General features: G+C 34.5%; 1 protein-coding gene across 2 annotated transcripts; it reads right to left on the bottom strand.

Moving 5' to 3' along the window:
* Positions 1 to 625: 625 nt before the first annotated feature.
* LOC125844603 (uncharacterized) lies at positions 626 to 13,970 on the bottom strand. 2 transcript variants are annotated; one of them, XM_049523918.1, is made up of 13 exons: positions 13,428 to 13,970; positions 11,101 to 11,178; positions 9,904 to 10,061; positions 9,119 to 9,194; positions 8,204 to 8,271; positions 4,527 to 4,782; positions 4,167 to 4,271; positions 3,943 to 4,049; positions 3,781 to 3,834; positions 3,592 to 3,675; positions 3,292 to 3,455; positions 2,025 to 2,174; positions 626 to 1,035 (listed from the first exon to the last, which is right to left on the bottom strand). In XM_049523918.1, exons 1-12 carry the CDS (start codon positions 13,756 to 13,758, stop codon positions 2,027 to 2,029), a joined length of 1,629 nt encoding a protein of 542 aa, XP_049379875.1. In that variant the 5' UTR covers positions 13,759 to 13,970; the 3' UTR covers positions 626 to 1,035; positions 2,025 to 2,026. The 2 variants fall into 2 exon arrangements, with proteins under 2 accessions (XP_049379875.1, XP_049379876.1); XM_049523919.1 differs by having other exon boundaries at positions 4,167 to 4,268; positions 13,428 to 13,926.
* Positions 13,971 to 18,433: the final 4,463 nt, after the last annotated feature.

The raw sequence follows: 18,433 nt of genomic DNA, 5'->3' as shown, positions 1-18,433 counted from the left end.
TTTAAGCGAAAAGAAAGTTATTCTAATTCAGCGATTTGTATAAATCTTCAATTTAGAATTATTACTTACCAAAAACTCAATAATATTAAAAAGGAATCTTAATCTTTTTAGACTATCTAACTATAGTAATCTTTTATAATTTAATGTAAATATCTGATGCAGATAAGTATTTATTCAATTGTTCTCTTTTATTGAGATAATTCTTTTTACATTCATAGCATAATACGATTTACCAAACTGATTTGAGTATATAGACACAAAACTCGAGTTGATATTATATATAGATAAATTTGAAGTTTCTTTCAGTTATTTCTTTTGTTTTAATCAGATATTTTGTGATAATCAGGAATAAACAGTTTGTTACAACTTTTATATATATTTAAATTGATCTATCCAATTTAACTTACAAAAATAATCAAATTGACTCTGGATAAGTGAAAAAGGGAGTAATACATTCTATTTTGTATTCCCTTCACTTGCATGTCATAGTAAAACACCTTGTTTCACAACTCAGAGTTGCAACATTGATGAACATTTTCTCTTTAAAACAAGTAACGACTATGACTAAAGATTGTGACGGGATGATAAGTACTCTTCCATCCATTATGTTAACAAAATGTATTCTAACATCACATTGCTTATTAATCCATGAATGAAAAATATAAGTGTATTTCCAATATTATCATACCTCACTAGACGTTTCTAATCATATACATAATGACAATTCAACGTAACGATCTCCAAAACAAAATGTTCTCTATAAAAAAAAAACAAAAATAGAGAAAGGCAAAATACATTTTTCATCTTATAAAAGATAATATAAGAGAAAACATGACACAACGCCAAAGATTGGAAGGGGAAATATCGACTGATGGCTAAAATACAATAATACTGAAACACAGTTACTACTCATCCTTTCTGAAATCAGGACCTGGAAGACCCGCGGGTGGGCAAGCTCCAGGGGTTGCCGGTGAGATATCTCAACAGTAATGGAGCCAAGCATTTTAACTTTTCGCAATGTGTATACCTACAAGACTGCAAGGTAGAAGCGTTTTAACGTTAATTGATTGTAGAAGATATGAGCAAAATATGGCTAAACTTAATCAAGTGAATCCCACATTCTCCAGATCTAATATAACGTTACTTTCTCTAACGAGATCAGTAAACAAATGCTTTCTTCTAATGAAGTGTTTGTTCAACTGTGCGACCTATAATGTTATAAGTGGAGAGAGATAGAGAGAAATCATTCGGCGTATTCTCATTTCCTTCTTTTTTTATAAATGTGTATTTGTCACTTGATTCAAATGCACTGGCCTATATATGTTAGGTGTCAAATGCACAAAGAAAGTGTGAACACAATAAATAGAAGATGATGGTGCATTTATTGCACCACTGGAATAGTTATTATGTTATCACCGAAGACCTTGACCTCTTAAAAAAATCAAGTTGACTTGAAGGAAACAAGGTGCTAAAAATAGGAGAGTCAAATAACGGGTAAAAACTTCCTTTGAGGATTGGATTTCGAGATTTACAAAAAATATGTATTTTACCTCACCTGTCAAAAATAAAGGGAAAGGATATAAAATGCACATAGGTCTTTAAAAAATAAAACTCAGATCAATGACCTGAAAAATATTCCCCACCATATATTCAAAATTCTTACTGACATTCCAATCAAAATGACACCACCATTCAGAAGTTAAAACATTACTTGTGCCAAGCAAGATAGAGGAGCTAACTGCTACTTTTCTCAAGTTTCAGGGCAACTAGTACAATATTTCTTTAAATGGCAGACAGCAATCAGCTTAATTGCTACATGAAACAAGTATATTATTTTATCAAGAAAACTATGACTAGATTGATATCTTAAAGTTGTAAAACAAGTAGAGTTTTTTCTTTCCAAGTGAATATGAGGCGATGCATACATCAAAGAATGTTAAAGAGAAACCTAGAACATCTTCTCACAAAGTGCAAACCAATCACAAGTTAAAATAGCTAGATTAGAAGATGAGAGTTCCATTTACCTTTATGTATGGACCCATAGTGGTTCCAAAGAGAATGACCTGTCATTTCTTGTCTGAGCTGCAGGAGCTCCTCCTGGAGGTGCATGCACAGTTATTGGAAGTACCCACTCACATTTCTCTCTACCCTCTACCAAAAGAGGATGTTCATATCTGATACATCATGTATGAAGTATTTCAGAAACAAAGAGGGATAAATTCGTGAATTTAGTCAATTTGAGGAAGAAAATACCAAATTATAAAGGAAAATCTACAAACAGAATCAGATAGATGAATCAGGACATGGAGAACAAATTGAGGGGAGAAAAGAGCATCAAGATTACAATTATGGTGCATTTGATAAGAGACCATAAAGTTCCTTCCCTTACCATATTTTCTTTACAATTGAATCGATATATCTAAGTGAAGCAATTCAAGGGCATTCTTCAACCTTCCATGATTCACTGGAAATAATTATGTCAAGAGAGTTCCACTTTAAAGTAGAGATTGGAAGTTCAATCATGACAAATCTCAAGGTGTCTTTTAATTTTCCACTTTGATGGAAGTGGTACCAACAGCAAAAAATAGATATTGATAGCGAGAGAGTATTTCCTGTTAAAGGTTTCTAGCGCAAGAGTCATCATAACAATGCTGAGTATCCTAGTTTATTGTGAGAAGATGGAGAGCATCATCATTATTATTAGGACAGTGGTTCATGATGCATTGCCCAAATTATTTTAGAAGAAGAGGCAAAAGATTGTCGGTCAGAGCTACTTAAGTTTGAACGAACAAGTGATAGAATCTTCTTCTCCATGTGAGTTTCCGAGCACATTTGGTATCTGTTTATTCCGAAGGGTTATAAGCCATGTAGAGGTGAGCCTTTAGCCTCTTGATGATTTACCTGGACTAAAATGGAGATACGTAATTAATGGGCTGCAATTTTGTTCAACAGCTTACATAATATTCATGGATTCGCAGGCATGAGGAATTGAAAGGTTGAATCAGAAAAAAATTGTGCACAAGATCACTGTCAAAATTTCTGAAATCCCTTGTATTTGGTGGGAATAAAGAAGTACTGAAGTAGCTGAAGAGCTGATATACTTCTAAATCCTTTTGATCTGGTGATCTTTTTCAGCTTTTAAGTTAGTCTGCAAGCGTCTTTTGTATGATACTTTTCCCTGTAATGTGCTTTACCCTCTCTTTTTTGCACCCTCTTAATGGAAACTCCAAAGTCTTTGATCAATGAATTATGCAACAACAAAATATTCTTGTTACATGAGCAAGTACATACCTTGACCAGTCAGCATTCTTGGGAGTGGTAAAGAATTCAAATCGAAGAGCCCATTGTACGGAGACATAGTGAGTGGAAAAAGACATAGGACCATCCATCGGAATGGAAAAAAGGAAGCTTGTCTGAACTAAATCAGCAACCACCTCATGATGATCACTATGAACCTGAATAAATCAAAATGCCTTGGTGACTAATCACCAAATGAAGGGGCTCAAGTGTTTATCTCTTCTAAATAAATCCGCCAAAACACTTTTGTCAAATGCAAAGAGTTGTAAAGAATCATCAACAGGTAAAGAATACCTTAGTAATAGAAGGAGCATGTCTCCGTGAAGGATGTACATAGCGTCGGCTGATAGTTTCTGTCATCTCCAGTGTAATTGAAAGCTAGAAGGCAACAAAAGGATCAGTAAACACCAGAAAGCATAAACTAATAAATAAACCACATGTTTAAGGCTTATTACAAGCATGAATTTTGATGTATAGGACTACCTCAAGGCATCTTCTAGAACCCTCTTCATGAAAAAAAGTCAGGGTTCCACCTATCTGTTGCCAACGAATAAATTGAAGTTACAAGTTTCCAACCAGTCAGGTGCAAATAGGCATTGGTAATAGCACTAATGGAAAGACCAATACACTGAATAATACAACTACCATATCACTGAAGTAATATGTTGACTCAGAATTTTTTGGAGAAAATCTTAGAAGCACTTGGTCATCCAGTCTAATGTTGTAAGATCTCCCTCGAATAAACCCTTCTGCTGCAGAAAATGTTGGCGACCGATTATCATGAAAGATCTTTCGTTAACAAACATCATCAGGAGTATATGGAAGGAACAAATACTAATAAGATATCTATAAGTGCAAGCTCGATTTACATGCTCCAGATTCACCCATGCCTGAGACAGAAGGTACCATCGAATCATCATATTTGGAGAAGGCCTTGGTACTTTTCAGCTGTTGACTTGGGGACAAAGCATCTGCTGAAAGAATAAAGTAAAACCCTCAGCTCTTGTTAGGTTAAAATAAAATAAAAGCCAGCTTGATTAGAGGCATTGCAACATTTCCATTGGAAAATAAAAGAGCATAGAGACAAAGAAAACCTGTTTGGTCAAAGACATTAATCCATTGAACCATGAAAACAGATACACGTTTTCTGAGCTTAGTCTTATTCTCTTAAATTATTTCAGTGATAACGCCGTGTCATATGTATGTAGACATGTTTTTGTTCGTCTTACCCCCATTAGAATCATACAAGACATCAGCCACAGCTATCTGTGGAAGTGCCAGTTGTGAAGATATGCTTGACCGTCCTTCAAGATGTGGAAGATCTTTGCTTGAAGTCCTTGCCAAGGAAGACCGCAAGGATAATGAGCTTCCGAATGTCCGGTGTATATTATCTTTCATGGGATTATAGGAGGAAACTGATGAAACTTCATCCCTTGAACTTTCATATCCTTCCTCTACACCATCAAAAGTTTCATTTATTTTAGCCTGCAAGCACACAAAATCACATCAACAACTCAACATGTTCTCTCCAGGTACGCTCTCTGTTCTGTCAGCTTTTGATTATTCTACAATAAACTATTAACTAAAGTTACTGCATTGGCATAACCAGATCCCGCCAGGGAACAAGAAACAGATAACATGTAATGACCCGGTAGGCCATTTTTGGAAATTTTTGTAAAATTAACGTTTTACCCCTCCCGATAATTTCCCCGAGTCATTTCTGATCAGTCAATGAAGTTGGTTTGCGAATTTTGAACTATTTGTTAACTACGAATATTTAGTCGACAGGTAGTCTTTTTAAAATAATTAAATTAGTTGGTCTATAAGTTATTTAATACCCGCCCATGTGTTGAAATAAGTTAGTGGGAGTTGATATTTTTAGATCATAATTTGAGAAAGAGAAATGGGTACGCCGCATTGAAGACAACAGCGCAGGTACTACAAACCCTTCCATAACCTTTCCAATTATTTTCTTTTCCTCTTCTTATCAATTAATGATGACCACTATACAAATAACAAGCCAATGATTAGTAATGATTGGATATTGATTAATAATGAAATCATAACAATTTAATTTTTGAGAAAGTTATTGTTGTTTTCAGTCATAGGTTGAAGCGTGTCAGTGGGTATTCTCAATGGGAAATTAATGGTATTTATGGGACAATGATTATGGGCTAATCATAGGGAGTAAATTGAGGATTCTGTAGATTGTAGTTTCCAGTGAATTGGCGCACTAGTTTGTAACTTCGCTTCAATATCTTTATTCCAGATTTTCTTGTACTAATTACTTTTTGATTCAAGTCTTGATAAAATTAGTATAGGTAATTAAATATTAGGCGTATTGTATTATATGAATTACCATTAGAGTTATGTTATTCGGAGGAATTAAGACTTAACCCTAGGCATGGAACTTAGGAACTTGATTATAGATTTGAGTGAATTTTTGGGTATAGGCTAGACGTATAGTAATATGAGTGCCTACAAAGTTGGTTGCTTACGAATATTGTACATTTGAACAGATTGCATTGATTTGGAAGCCCAACGAAAGGGGAAAGCTCAAGTCCTGGAGTGATTGTTTGATTATTTGAGGCAAGTGGGCTTCTTGGCCCTTTTTAAGTGTATAGAATCGTGTATTTCCTTGTTGTATGTGTTGGGGAGTAATGAGAATTGGTGATGGGTTGACTTGTTCATATTGGATGATCCTAATGATGAAAAAGGTGTAATAAAATGCAACTTGATTAATTATTGAAGGTGTTGAGAATGATTTGAAAGGTTTATCGATTCATTGTTGATGTTGTATCACGATTGTGTTGTTGTGAATTGTGCATTGATATGATAATGGTCATCTACTCATTATTTGTGTGAACATGCCTATTTGCATTGGTTCTGAGACACGGCGGTAACGAGTGTTGTGTGAATTGAGGAAGAATAAGGAATTAAAGAGGATGTACCATTTCGGAGGACATGTCGCACGCTACGACGGATATTATGATCCGAGGGACGTGTCACACGCCGCGACAAATTCTATTATCGAGGGGTCGTGTCGCATGTCGCGACGGATGCATGGACTGATAAGTCCCCATGGGTCCCAGACTTAGAGACAACGGGTGTGTATCACTAGGTCAGATATGCATCAATATACTTGGCATTGCATATCTTTATCGTTTGTGAACTTGTGACTGTCTTTTTGTGGAACTTGAGATTGATGACTATTGTACTTGTTGTTGAGGATCCGTAATTTTGTTAGTGTTGTTATTGAGCCATGTGCTTTGTAAATTGTGACCTGTTAGGTTAGGTTGGATTTATGCAGGCTGTAGTTGTGGAAGTTTGGTTGGAGTGTTAGGAGTACCCATATTCTATATTACTTGACTTTGTGTTTAGGAGTTTGCTTGTTGAGTACCGTGTTGTTTGGTACTCACCCTTTGCTGCTACACTTGTATAGGTTTCAAGCCCGGATCTTCGTGATACTCCCTCTTCTCTTCCTGTCTGAGGCTTCTTACGGAGATTTGTCAGGTAGTTGTTTGTCATCCCAGCGGACCGCTTACTCTTATTTATTGTCTTGTTCTACTTTGGAGACAATGTCATTTGAGACCTGTGTTTTTCTTTCAAATCGTAATACATTAGAGGCTTGTGCATGAACAACCAAGTTTTGAGGGTTTTAATTAAGTTAACTTTGTAATTCGCATTATTACCTGTTGTTAATATTTCAGTCTTATTTTACTTCTGCAATTATCGTTATATTTGGGTTTAGCCTAACTTGTCTTGGTGGGATAAGAAAAGTTTCATCACATCTATTTTTGGGTCGTGACATAACAAGAAGTGGCAGAAGAAAATAAAGAGAGGGAATAGACAAAGAGAGGAAGAAATTAAAGAGGGTTCTGCTAGTCTAGAATCTTAACATTGTTTTCTCTTGGCAAGTACAAATTGAAGATAGATTCTCCTTTCTCTTCTGCCTGAGATCCCGAAGTCTCCAAGAAATTGGAAGCCACAAACATGATTGATACAATCTTTCATTTTTCTTCTTACGTTTCTTGCAATGTCAGACATTGCTCCATTCCTAAATGGGGATGGCTAACGAAAGCTAAGTGATTCTACTTCTAGAGTGTTAATGCTAGGTTTGTTGAATTACGTTGGGGCATTTATGCTGAAAAAAGCAGGTCTTAGTTATCCTCCTATATTGAATTCTCATGGTGAAAAACGTTTTAGTCGGATCAATCATTTCTAGGAGAGCCCATGGCATCGTGGGGTTCTAGTCCAGAAAATTTGGTTGACGTTTAGACAGTGCAAGAAAATTTGATAAAAGCTCACAATCAAATAACAATACCGCAGAGCTCCATATAAGTAATTTATTTCTTCTAGACTGACACAGTCCTTGGCTCTGTATTCATAATCAATTTTCATAGAGATTCAATTTCATTTTTAAAGATAAAAAGAAAAGGAGAAGAACTGTGAAATCCTCTTCTTCACTCACAGGCCTCTGCCTTAGGAAAATAGAAGGGTATTTTGGTCTTTCAACATTTGGAATTGGAAAGTTACACCAGAAGTAAGCATTTGCCTTAGGTTGTGGCCAGAAATAGTGTGGGGGAAGGTATTAGGCTTTTCAAGTTTAGTTTTCATATTTTTTTTTTGAAATTGGTAACTAGTTTAGTTTTCATATTAGAAAGGAGAAATAATAATAAAAAAGGATGAAAATATTCAGATCTACTATTCCCCGGAAACAGTTTGGAATTGAGTTGCAGTTGTTGTCGTTGTAATAGTCACTAGAATATCATCTTTTATTAATCGAACCATCTTTCATGATTTTGTTCTTTCAAATTCTAGTGAATCTTAATACAGTCAATAATTTTTTCTTTTACCACAAGAAGCATACTGAATAATAAGTAAAACTGGTAACAGAATGGTTTACCCAGTCAGTATCTGCATCCATCTCTTTCCAGTAAACATCCAAAAGCAGAGTTGAAGCAGGAACAATCCCTGTTACATTGAAAAACTCAATATGAGCATGCCAAGTATTTCCGTAAAAAACAAAATTAGGATGGAATTGTCAGAACTGAGAAGCAAAGAAAGAAAAGAACAAAAAAACAGATACATATTGCCATTTAAAAGAGATCAGTTCACCGTATCATATTAGGTAATGCAAAGTAATTGTAATTGTACATCATTTGACTTGTCAGCACTGTAGGAATAGCTATGACTGCTCACAGGAAAAGATAGTTCCGCCAGATAAAAGGATTTCTGAGAAGTCATATAACACAAGTAGTAAAACAATGTTTTTTTCTTGAAGGAGGTTGTAGGTATTTTACAACTTCCATATAATGTGGCAACCATATATACAACAATGAACAACAACATACCCAATGTGATCCCACAAGTGGGGTCTGGGGAGAATAGAGTGTACGGAGAGCTTACCCCTACCTTGAGAGACTGTTTCCGATAGACCCTCGGCTCAAGAAAAACATTTCAAAACAGGTTTGAGAAATACACGGTGAAAGAAGCTCTGATGAAAGTACTAAGAAAAGAGAAATATTGAAAGCAAAAATAGCAAGATAACCGAAGCAAAAGAACAATAGAAGTGATAAAATATATATGCAAGAATACATGAGTACAGTGTGGCTCCTCAAAAGAACCAAATTTTCCGAATTCGTTTTCTTGTCACTATCTTTGCCGCCACCCCCAACCCCTAGTATTCCTACGTTATTGAAGATATCTTCCAAAAAAAAACAATGACCTGACTTGAAACTTTTCATGAAAAGTTCAACCGCTAAATCATGAACCAGAGAACAGAGAATGAGTTTAAAGATTTAAAAGAACAAAATAGTACCACTACTGCGCCCTTCTTCACTTTGAAGGCCATTACTCTTCTGAGTTACCCATAATTGCAGTGGAATTCTTGTTTCCTGCGTGGATTGAGATAGAAAAACTATTAGAATCCAAAAGCAGGAAAAAAAACTTGCGCATTTGTACTACCTCTAAAACCTCAAGCCTTGGTATCTTTAGCGAGAAGGCTATAGCTTTATCGTGTCCCTCTTTTTCATCAGAAAAAGAAGAATGAGAGTAAAGGTGGGAGCTGCAGTGTTTTTCTCTTCATAGAATAGTCAAAGGATACATTGTAAGGAATCAATTTTCATATAAAATGATTATATCTATTATTTGTATTTCAGGTGGGCAGTAGTTACTTTTTCTTTTTTCGTGATGGAACAGGAATTTTCTAGTCATTGATTTGCATACAGATGAATAGAAACATAAAGGTAAGAGCACCTTCTCTTAATTCCATTCTTAATTACCAAAAGTAAAAGAGACTGAACACAATGCACAATGACCACCAAAGAAAACAGTAGCATAGTTGCATTCTTAACAAATCCAAGATTGACAAGTTGCTGCTTAATAGAATAATATGGGTATCGGAGATGTCAGAAATGCTAAAATAAAGCACATGACCAAATAGCACTCTGGATATTGACAACGATACCGAAAAATCAGACATGCAATCACAAGAGCATGTCACCAAAGAAGCAGGGCAACTCTTGAAAGCAGCCAAAATATGAATCAAATCGAACAAAGATGATAAAAGATAAATGAAAGATAACAGAACAGCAAGGAACTAACCAGCTCCGCAAGATCTCGTATAGATTCTTCGCTGAAGTGACCATTTTCCATTATCAAGTATTGTCCAGATAAAATACTTCTAACATAGTAAAGGTAACGAATGGTTGCACCCCTGTATGATGGTGGTATGGTGCTTGGTAGAATTGTTCGCACCATAACTGCAAAATAAAAATAGAGCCTTTCTTTATCCATGTCAAAACAAATTGAATACCTTTAAAGCAGCACTGTTAAAACATTTGTAATGTTGAAACACTTTGTTCGGGTTAATTGAACACATTTGTGATGTTGAACACTGAGTTATTAGATAAGTAGAATTTAATCAGGTATTAACCAATGTTTAATGGACTTGTGTAAGGGTACTAACCAATATAGCATGTGTAAAAGTCTGGTACACATACGTCTAGTTTTTTTCAAGTTCTTAGAACATTTGAAGAATTATTAGAAAGTACTAACACCATGTTAGACTCTTGAAATGAGTACATACTACATACGAACAAAAGAAGGATCCGGGCAACATTTCTTTTTATTACAAGATTCTAGTTGCTTTAGGACTTAATTTATGCTAATTCTTTCCTTTCCATTACTTTCTCATTGACAAGAATTAGGAATCTTAAAGAGTTTGTGATTAGGGCTCTCAAAGTCCTCTTCTTATAAACAAAATTAGATTCAGCTATGTGATTTATTCAAATGACTAATTGGATTTTTCCTTGTGGTTGTCATGTTCATTTCAAGAATTTATAGTTTTGCTAAATTAAGTCCCTTCCTACACATTTCCCTTGATTTCCCCGCAATGTAGTTGGGATTTAAAATAATTCCAAGTAAAGTCCTTCTTACCATGACCAGTTTCATCACTCAAATCAAACTACAAAGCTCAATGAAATTGTCATCATCTTAGACCAAACGCTTCAAATTTTACTGAATTTTTAAATTTCCCGATCCTGATATCAAACACTAACAAACAAAACAAAATATATATATCATTCTTTTGAATTACTGCCACTTAACCAAGTACCCTAATTTTATTTCTATTGTATTACCTAGTATAGTACCGCGTTGACACCCTTTGTTGCTTATGTTTAGGCAAAATCTCTTCGCACGTTTGTCAATTAAAAGAAACAACACAGAACTAAATAAATGTCATGTATTTAGAATGAGCAAGAAACATGAGGGTAATGTAAAGCTAAAGGTCAAACTTACATTTTCTGGAGCTACCAGCAGAGACAATCTGATTTGATATTAATGCAGGAGTCAAGTTATCCATAAAAACATACTCTCCTGGAAGAGTAAAAACATTAAATCTCAAAGAATCACAAAAATCATAACAAGATATATGAACCATATATCTTGAGTAACAACAAATGCAGAGCCAAAGTAGACATGTTTTCTTAAAAGATCAATGGTTTCTGCCTATTGGCCATAAGAAAATCCCGATAATTTCGAAAATCCATTTATCCAATGTAGCATATTACTTTTAGGCCTTTATAAATTTGGATTGTGCCCTCTCAGCTGGTGAAGATCTTAAAAATCTCACATATTCGATAGTAGTTGCACCATAATGGATGAAACATGAGCACAACCATTTGGACTTGTTAATAGATGCATCTCACGTCCATGTTTAGTAATTTTAGTACTAACTATGCATGTCAATTGTTGAAAGGCAAGAAAATCACCAAAACTCTGTAGAGTATTCCTAATAATGATATTATTGCGTTAAGAAAATTATCAAGAAATTGGTTTAAAATATTCTCAATGATTATGCCATCATAATTTGGGGATTCCAGCAATTAGAAAACTTCCATTATTCCATCTAATTAGGGACTTCTCCATGAAGAGTTCTCTTATATATCGTTAACTACCAATGTCACTAGACGTTTACTCATTTTTTTCTGAAAGTTTAAGCAATATGTATAAAGTAAGACAAATCAGCTTTAGTACAAAGATGGTGCCAATGAATTAACCCTTCTGCACAAAAATAAAAGGACGGCTTCCTGATCCAGATATTCCTGTTTTCGTAAAGACACTATGAAATCTAGCATACTATATTCATCCTCTACATCCTGTAAATTATACCAAAAAGTCAAATGGCATAAATAGTTGTATTTGAACTTCTGTAGATAATCAATCACATCTAGCATTTCTTTCCTTCCATATACCACATCAAACACAAGCAGGGATTGTACTTCAAATCTTCCTTAATTCTATACTGATTCGCCTAGGGCTCCAGTTGACTAGTAGATCTTACACTGTAAGGCACAAGAGTGGTCACCCTGCAAAGATTTAAGTAAAAAAGACTAAATCTGACTAGCCACAGGGAAATGAAGCAATCAGTGACTGCCACTTTCCACCTCACTGCTACAAAAGAAATACCTATTATATATAATCATACTCTGTCTCTGAAGGTTGCTATGCATGAGACATGCATTACTTGCTACCAACCACATAAAGCAATGGACTTTATAAGATGCCTTGGACTTCCATAGTTGTTTCCATGGCCAATTTATAAGAGTTGTCCCCCACACTAATGAGTATCTTGTAGCATGACTTAACAGAGAGGTGCCCATCCAGTTTTCTTGTCCAAACAATGCAGTCCTCAACATCCTCATTATGTGAAATTTGTTCTAGGTCCTTCAAGAACCCAAATGATACTTCCCCTGTGATTTCCGAATCTGTTGGATTGTCATCTCCTTATGGCTGTAAGCTTTGTAGATGTTTGGAAATGTGAGTCTAAATATATTGTCCTGCTACCTTTGCCCCCCAAAACTAACATTACTCCTGTCTCTTATCCAAAGGGCTCTTCTGGTAGGAGGAATAAGGGATAACTAATCCTGGGATTAATTTTGTGATGAGTTTGTTCCATGTTTGATTGGGATTAAATCACGGGATAACTTATCCCGGGAATGTAGTGTTATTTTATCCCACATTGAGGGTGGATAACAATCTTGATAACTTGTTCCCAACCAAACGAACCCTAAAAAGTTATATTTACTTCTCCATAGTGAGTGCACCTCTATTCCAAATCTCCATAGCCACTTCCCTAGCAATTCTTTAATAAAGACCTGAAGACCATTTACCACGAGCCCTTCTCTCCATTCTTTCGAGACGTAACATTCCAACTAACTAGGTGATTTTTCCTTGCTCCATCAACCATATCCTATAGAAAATTTCTTAGTCTTTCTATCTTGCTTATCATGCTAGCCGAAGCTAGTGATAAGGACAAGAAGTAGATGGGAACGCTACTCTACTTGTGATTAATACTTCCTTTCCCCCTTTTAACAAGTACCTCATCTACTGACCTACAAGCCTTCTCTTGACCTTTTCTACTACCGAATTCCATATTGCACTGTCCTTTTAGGAAGTACCCAAAGGCAGACCAAGGAAACAGGGTAAGGAGAACTATAACATGTCAAGAGTAACATTTTCAACTCTTTTCTTCATGATTATATCAACTAAGACGATAAAAAGGGGATTGAGTAAATAAAATACAGAAAGACACAGCTAAATATGCATTGAGAATCAGAAAGAACCTCTGCGTTGCTTAAAATCAGGAGAAGGTTTAGTAGTAGAGAACCACTGAGTATCCAATTTCTCGATCCCTTTCATTTCAAAACTAAGTTTTTCAATAAGCAAAGAAGAAGAAGTCGTTGGGTTCTTGATTTCAATAGTAATGGTTATCGGATCACCCGGTCTATACACTTCTCTATCCGGTTCCAGCTTCAGCTGGGGTTGTGGTAGATGATCCGTCGCATTGGATCGTCTTCCACTGACACTGCCTCCGCCGCCGCCTCCACCGCCGCCGATGCCGGCAGTGATGTTAAAGAAGGAGAAAACACGGGAAGGTTTATTAGGGGCTGACATTTGGAAACCAAAAATTGGAAATTTGTTGAAAAGATCAAAAGGGTTGAAACATTAGGGGAATTCAAGAAAGGGTTTGTTGGATTTTGCTAAGAAAATGTAAGCTCAGTGAAGGTTTTTGGTGATGGAGAGTGAGATCTTTCTCTGATGATGGAGAAAATTATTTGTCTACTCTGAAAATTTGCATTATGGTACTTTGTGTTTTCAGTAGTGTCTTTTTTGGCCTTGCAATTTGCATCATATCATAATTCAAATTTTAAACATAATCTCATATATATATTTAAAACACATATATATTACGTAAAAATATTATCTCGTTATAACCCTTGTGTTTATCATTATACATACTATTGCTAATGCTGAAAAGTAGAAATATTTAGATTATTGGAGCTCTTTTCACTTTTGAATACTTATGTTATATACTGTTGGATCAACAATGGAACTTGACCCACTGGAGACGATACTATCAAAGAAGAAGAATAGAGTCTCAAGTTCTACCATGGAAGAAGGTCATCTCNAAAAATTGGAAATTTGTTGAAAAGATCAAAAGGGTTGAAACATTAGGGGAATTCAAGAAAGGGTTTGTTGGATTTTGCTAAGAAAATGTAAGCTCAGTGAAGGTTTTTGGTGATGGAGAGTGAGATCTTTCTCTGATGATGGAGAAAATTATTTGTCTACTCTGAAAATTTGCATTATGGTACTTTGTGTTTTCAGTAGTGTCTTTTTTGGCCTTGCAATTTGCATCATATCATAATTCAAATTTTAAACATAATCTCATATATATATTTAAAACACATATATATTACGTAAAAATATTATCTCGTTATAACCCTTGTGTTTATCATTATACATACTATTGCTAATGCTGAAAAGTAGAAATATTTAGATTATTGGAGCTCTTTTCACTTTTGAATACTTATGTTATATACGACAGACCACGTGAAAAAGAATGTGATTGAGAATAGGACTACATAATCAATCGGTTCAATTTGATTTTGAAATTTATCAGTTTTACTTAACAATTATCGATTTGTATGTATGTTAAATCGTTATGGAACCATTTAGATATCGATTCAGTTATTGATATAATCGTTAAGATTTTACTTTAAAAAAATGAAAAGGGTCAAAATTACCCTCAAACTATTTGAAATAGCTCATATATACCCTTCATTTATGTTTGGGATCAAAAATACCCTTGTCGTCTATGTTTTGAACCACAATACCCTTAAAACGTTATCTTTGACATATGTGCTGACATGACAGTCCAACATGACAAAAATCTCTTCCTCTCAATTATGTTGTTCTTCCTTGTTCATCTCTATTACAAAATAAGTTTTTAAGAAAACATCAATAATAATTTTTTTCATTGTTCTTGTTTGAGTTATTGTTCGAACTTTGAAATTCCAATTTTAAAGTATTCTTTTGAGATAGTAGTTGTGTGTTGAATGACCGAGCTCATTGTTTGGGTTTTGATGTCATCGAATCAGAGATTGAAAATATAATTCTCAAGGTTGAAAGATGTTGAAAAACTCTTGAAGTCATTCTTATTGTGTTGAAACTCGAAAATAACTATTCATTTGAAAGCTTGTTGGTGAGAAAATTCTAGCCTTTATTGGGTTTTTGAAGTGCAAAAATTTGAAGAGATTTAATTGAATGTTACTAAAAATTGTTTGAATATTCCAATTGAGCCTGCAAATTGACATTTAACAGATGATTTTTTAGTTTGAAGATTTGAATTGAAATCCCAAAAAATATATGAAAAAGTTCTTGAAAGCTTGAAAAATCTAAAAATCGATTTTGTGAATCTATGACCCCAAATCTCAAACAATGAACTCGATCCTTCAACACGCAATAACAACCTCAAGCAAACTTTAGCACACTTTAAAATTGGAGTTCCAAAGTTTGAACAACAACTGATCAAACAAGAACAATGAAATAATTATATTTGATTTTCTTTTTGTGGTAGGGAAGAACAAGGAAGAACAACATTATTGAGAGGAAGGTATTTTTGCCATGTTCGACTGCTTGGGTGGACTATCGTGCCAACTCTTATGGCAAAGATAACGTTTAACGGTATTTGTGGTCCAAAACATAGACGGCTAGGGTAGTTTTTTTTATCCCAAATATAATTAAAGGATATATATGAGCTATTTTAAATAGTTTGAGGATAATTTTGACCCTTTTTCATTTAAAAAATCATGTAAAATCACTTATTAGAGATGAGGTAACAACCAAATGATTTATGCGCGTGATTTGTCAAATTGCATTCTTGCTCAAAATTCAAAAGCAAACAGTGTTGGCACATTGTAGGATATTCGGGAGCTTGAGACAAACGGTCAAAAATGAAAGTATGAAACTAAACCCTAACTCAAGAACTTTATATATGTGCCGACTGGTACAATATAATTTATTAATTTCCTATTGGTTATCAATTAATCTGCCAAGAAATAACCTCAAACCATTATAAACATATAATTCGATATGAATTCAAAGTAACAATCAAAACAATACAATACAATCATCCAAACAAAGTGTAAGGAATGAAAGTGTGAATTAATAACTTTAAAGTAAATAGATATTTTGGGCTCCCAACTTCTAGAAGATAAAAACAAATAGAAGCTTGACAAATATTTTAGCAGAAAATGTGACAGCAAATACAAACAGTAAGCACTAATTTGATATAGAACTGTTAAAAAGATTTGAATCATTTCAAGTTGATTCATATGAGACATGTTTCCTCGACCAATCCAGTCTGTTTCAAGTTGATTCATGTGACTTGTGACGCCTGTTTAACCATAAGAACTTGTTTTCTTTGACGAATATCCTTCGTCTCCACTGAAATTGTTTGCAACAAATTTTAAAGTGATAAAAAATTAATTGTAATGACAAATAAATAAAATGAAAAAACATAATTTTATTGATAAAATAAAGTGAATACAAATATGTTTGTACCATTGATTCTTCTCTTTCAATTTTCTCCGTGATCCAAGGGTTGTTGGTAGCGTATCATTCAAATTATGATGATTTGGATTTCCTGAGATTTAATTGATTTCCATGAAAGAATTTTATGGATCTTCTTGAAGTATTTGATTGTCAAGAAGACCGCATCTTGGTGTGATTTTTATGAATATCCCTAGAGTTTATGGGATATTAAAGATCTTGATTTTTATGAATATCCCAGATTTATGGAATATTCGAGATCTTGATCTTTATACCCAAAAGCTGAAGGGATATTTGAGATGCGGAATATAATATCATTTATATAGACTTAAGCTAGAGTTTAGTGTAGATAACTAGCCTCTAAGAATTCTAGTAAAATCAAACACGTATTGTAGAGTTCCACAAAATTTTAATGTCTACAAATGTCCCTACTTCAAGGGTTGTCGGAGTGTAGATTTGATGAAACTCAAAGACGAGGTTTGAAGTACTCATTCCTCCACCTTTACGATTTTGTGACTTCATATTTGCAAATTTGATTTGTGAAAGAAGATGAAGAACAAATTTGATCCCACTGAACATGTCAGAATTTGTAGACATATATAGAGCATAATCATAATTCTCATTTTATTGTTACGAGGACAAAAATAATAGTGAAATCTAAAAGTGCTACTGGGATTATAGAATAACAAATAGAAAATGCATTTATGTTCCTAGAGAGAAACTAGAAATAGAGCATCAAAACACAAATAAAAATCAAGAACGGGGTTTTGAAAAAAAAAAATGTATGAAAAGCCTAAAAGAATTGTAAGACCACATTAGTGGAAGAGACTGAACCAGGCTGTTAATAGGCTTCTGCTTAAACTTAAATTTCTTGGTCACTCTGGATAATCCTTCTAACTTTCCATCCATTCTCCTCATGAGTATTGTTACGATCCAAATTCACCGAATCATGCGATCACCTATTCTAACATCTAGCTAGTAACATCTAGCTAGTAGAACTTTATTATCCAATTTAAAACTGAAAATGCAGAAATAAACAACTTTGTAATATATTAACTCATTTAGTGCCTAGGAACTAGTCTAAATAGGTACAAGAGCATCTAAAGAGTACCATTTATGAAAGAATAAGACACAACTCTCACCATAAGGAAAAAAAATTAGAAATTGTCGGAGATCATTATCGTCTTCATTTATGAAACATCACTGAATCCTACAACTAGACCATGCCAAGTGGCATAGCAAGAGTAGTGTCAGTACAAACAACACTTACTGGTAGGCATCATTGATCGACCTGAACCCACCACATAATATCATGCAAATAATCAAAGAAACATGCAACTTGAAAATAAAATTAAGGTTCCGATCCATCCATTTCACCACTCTTACTACAAGTAGTATTACCTTGGAACTCATACGCTCTATCTCAAGTCACCTCGCCTCCTTCCGTTGTCAACTCCACCATCTAGGCCATTCCACCCTCATATCAAATCATAACCTAACCCTTCTATCACAGAGAGATTTTCTGAATACAAGACCGCTACTAACCCTGTAAACCAAACTACTATTCTCCCTCAAGTTCTCATGCCAGCACCCTGACCCTTGACCCATTTTAGTAGACCACCTACAAGACTCTTACTAAACCATCTTAACAAATTCCCCTTTATCGGATTTGTTCCGAACACTACACAACTATAACTAATTCCAACATTTAAAATACACCACTCTCGATCATCAACTT

This window comes from Solanum stenotomum, chromosome 11, assembly GCF_019186545.1.
Source record: "Solanum stenotomum isolate F172 chromosome 11, ASM1918654v1, whole genome shotgun sequence".
Classification (NCBI taxonomy): domain Eukaryota; kingdom Viridiplantae; phylum Streptophyta; class Magnoliopsida; order Solanales; family Solanaceae; genus Solanum; species Solanum stenotomum.
Note: the sequence above shows the minus strand (reverse complement) of the source record. Positions and strands in the feature narration are given on the sequence as shown.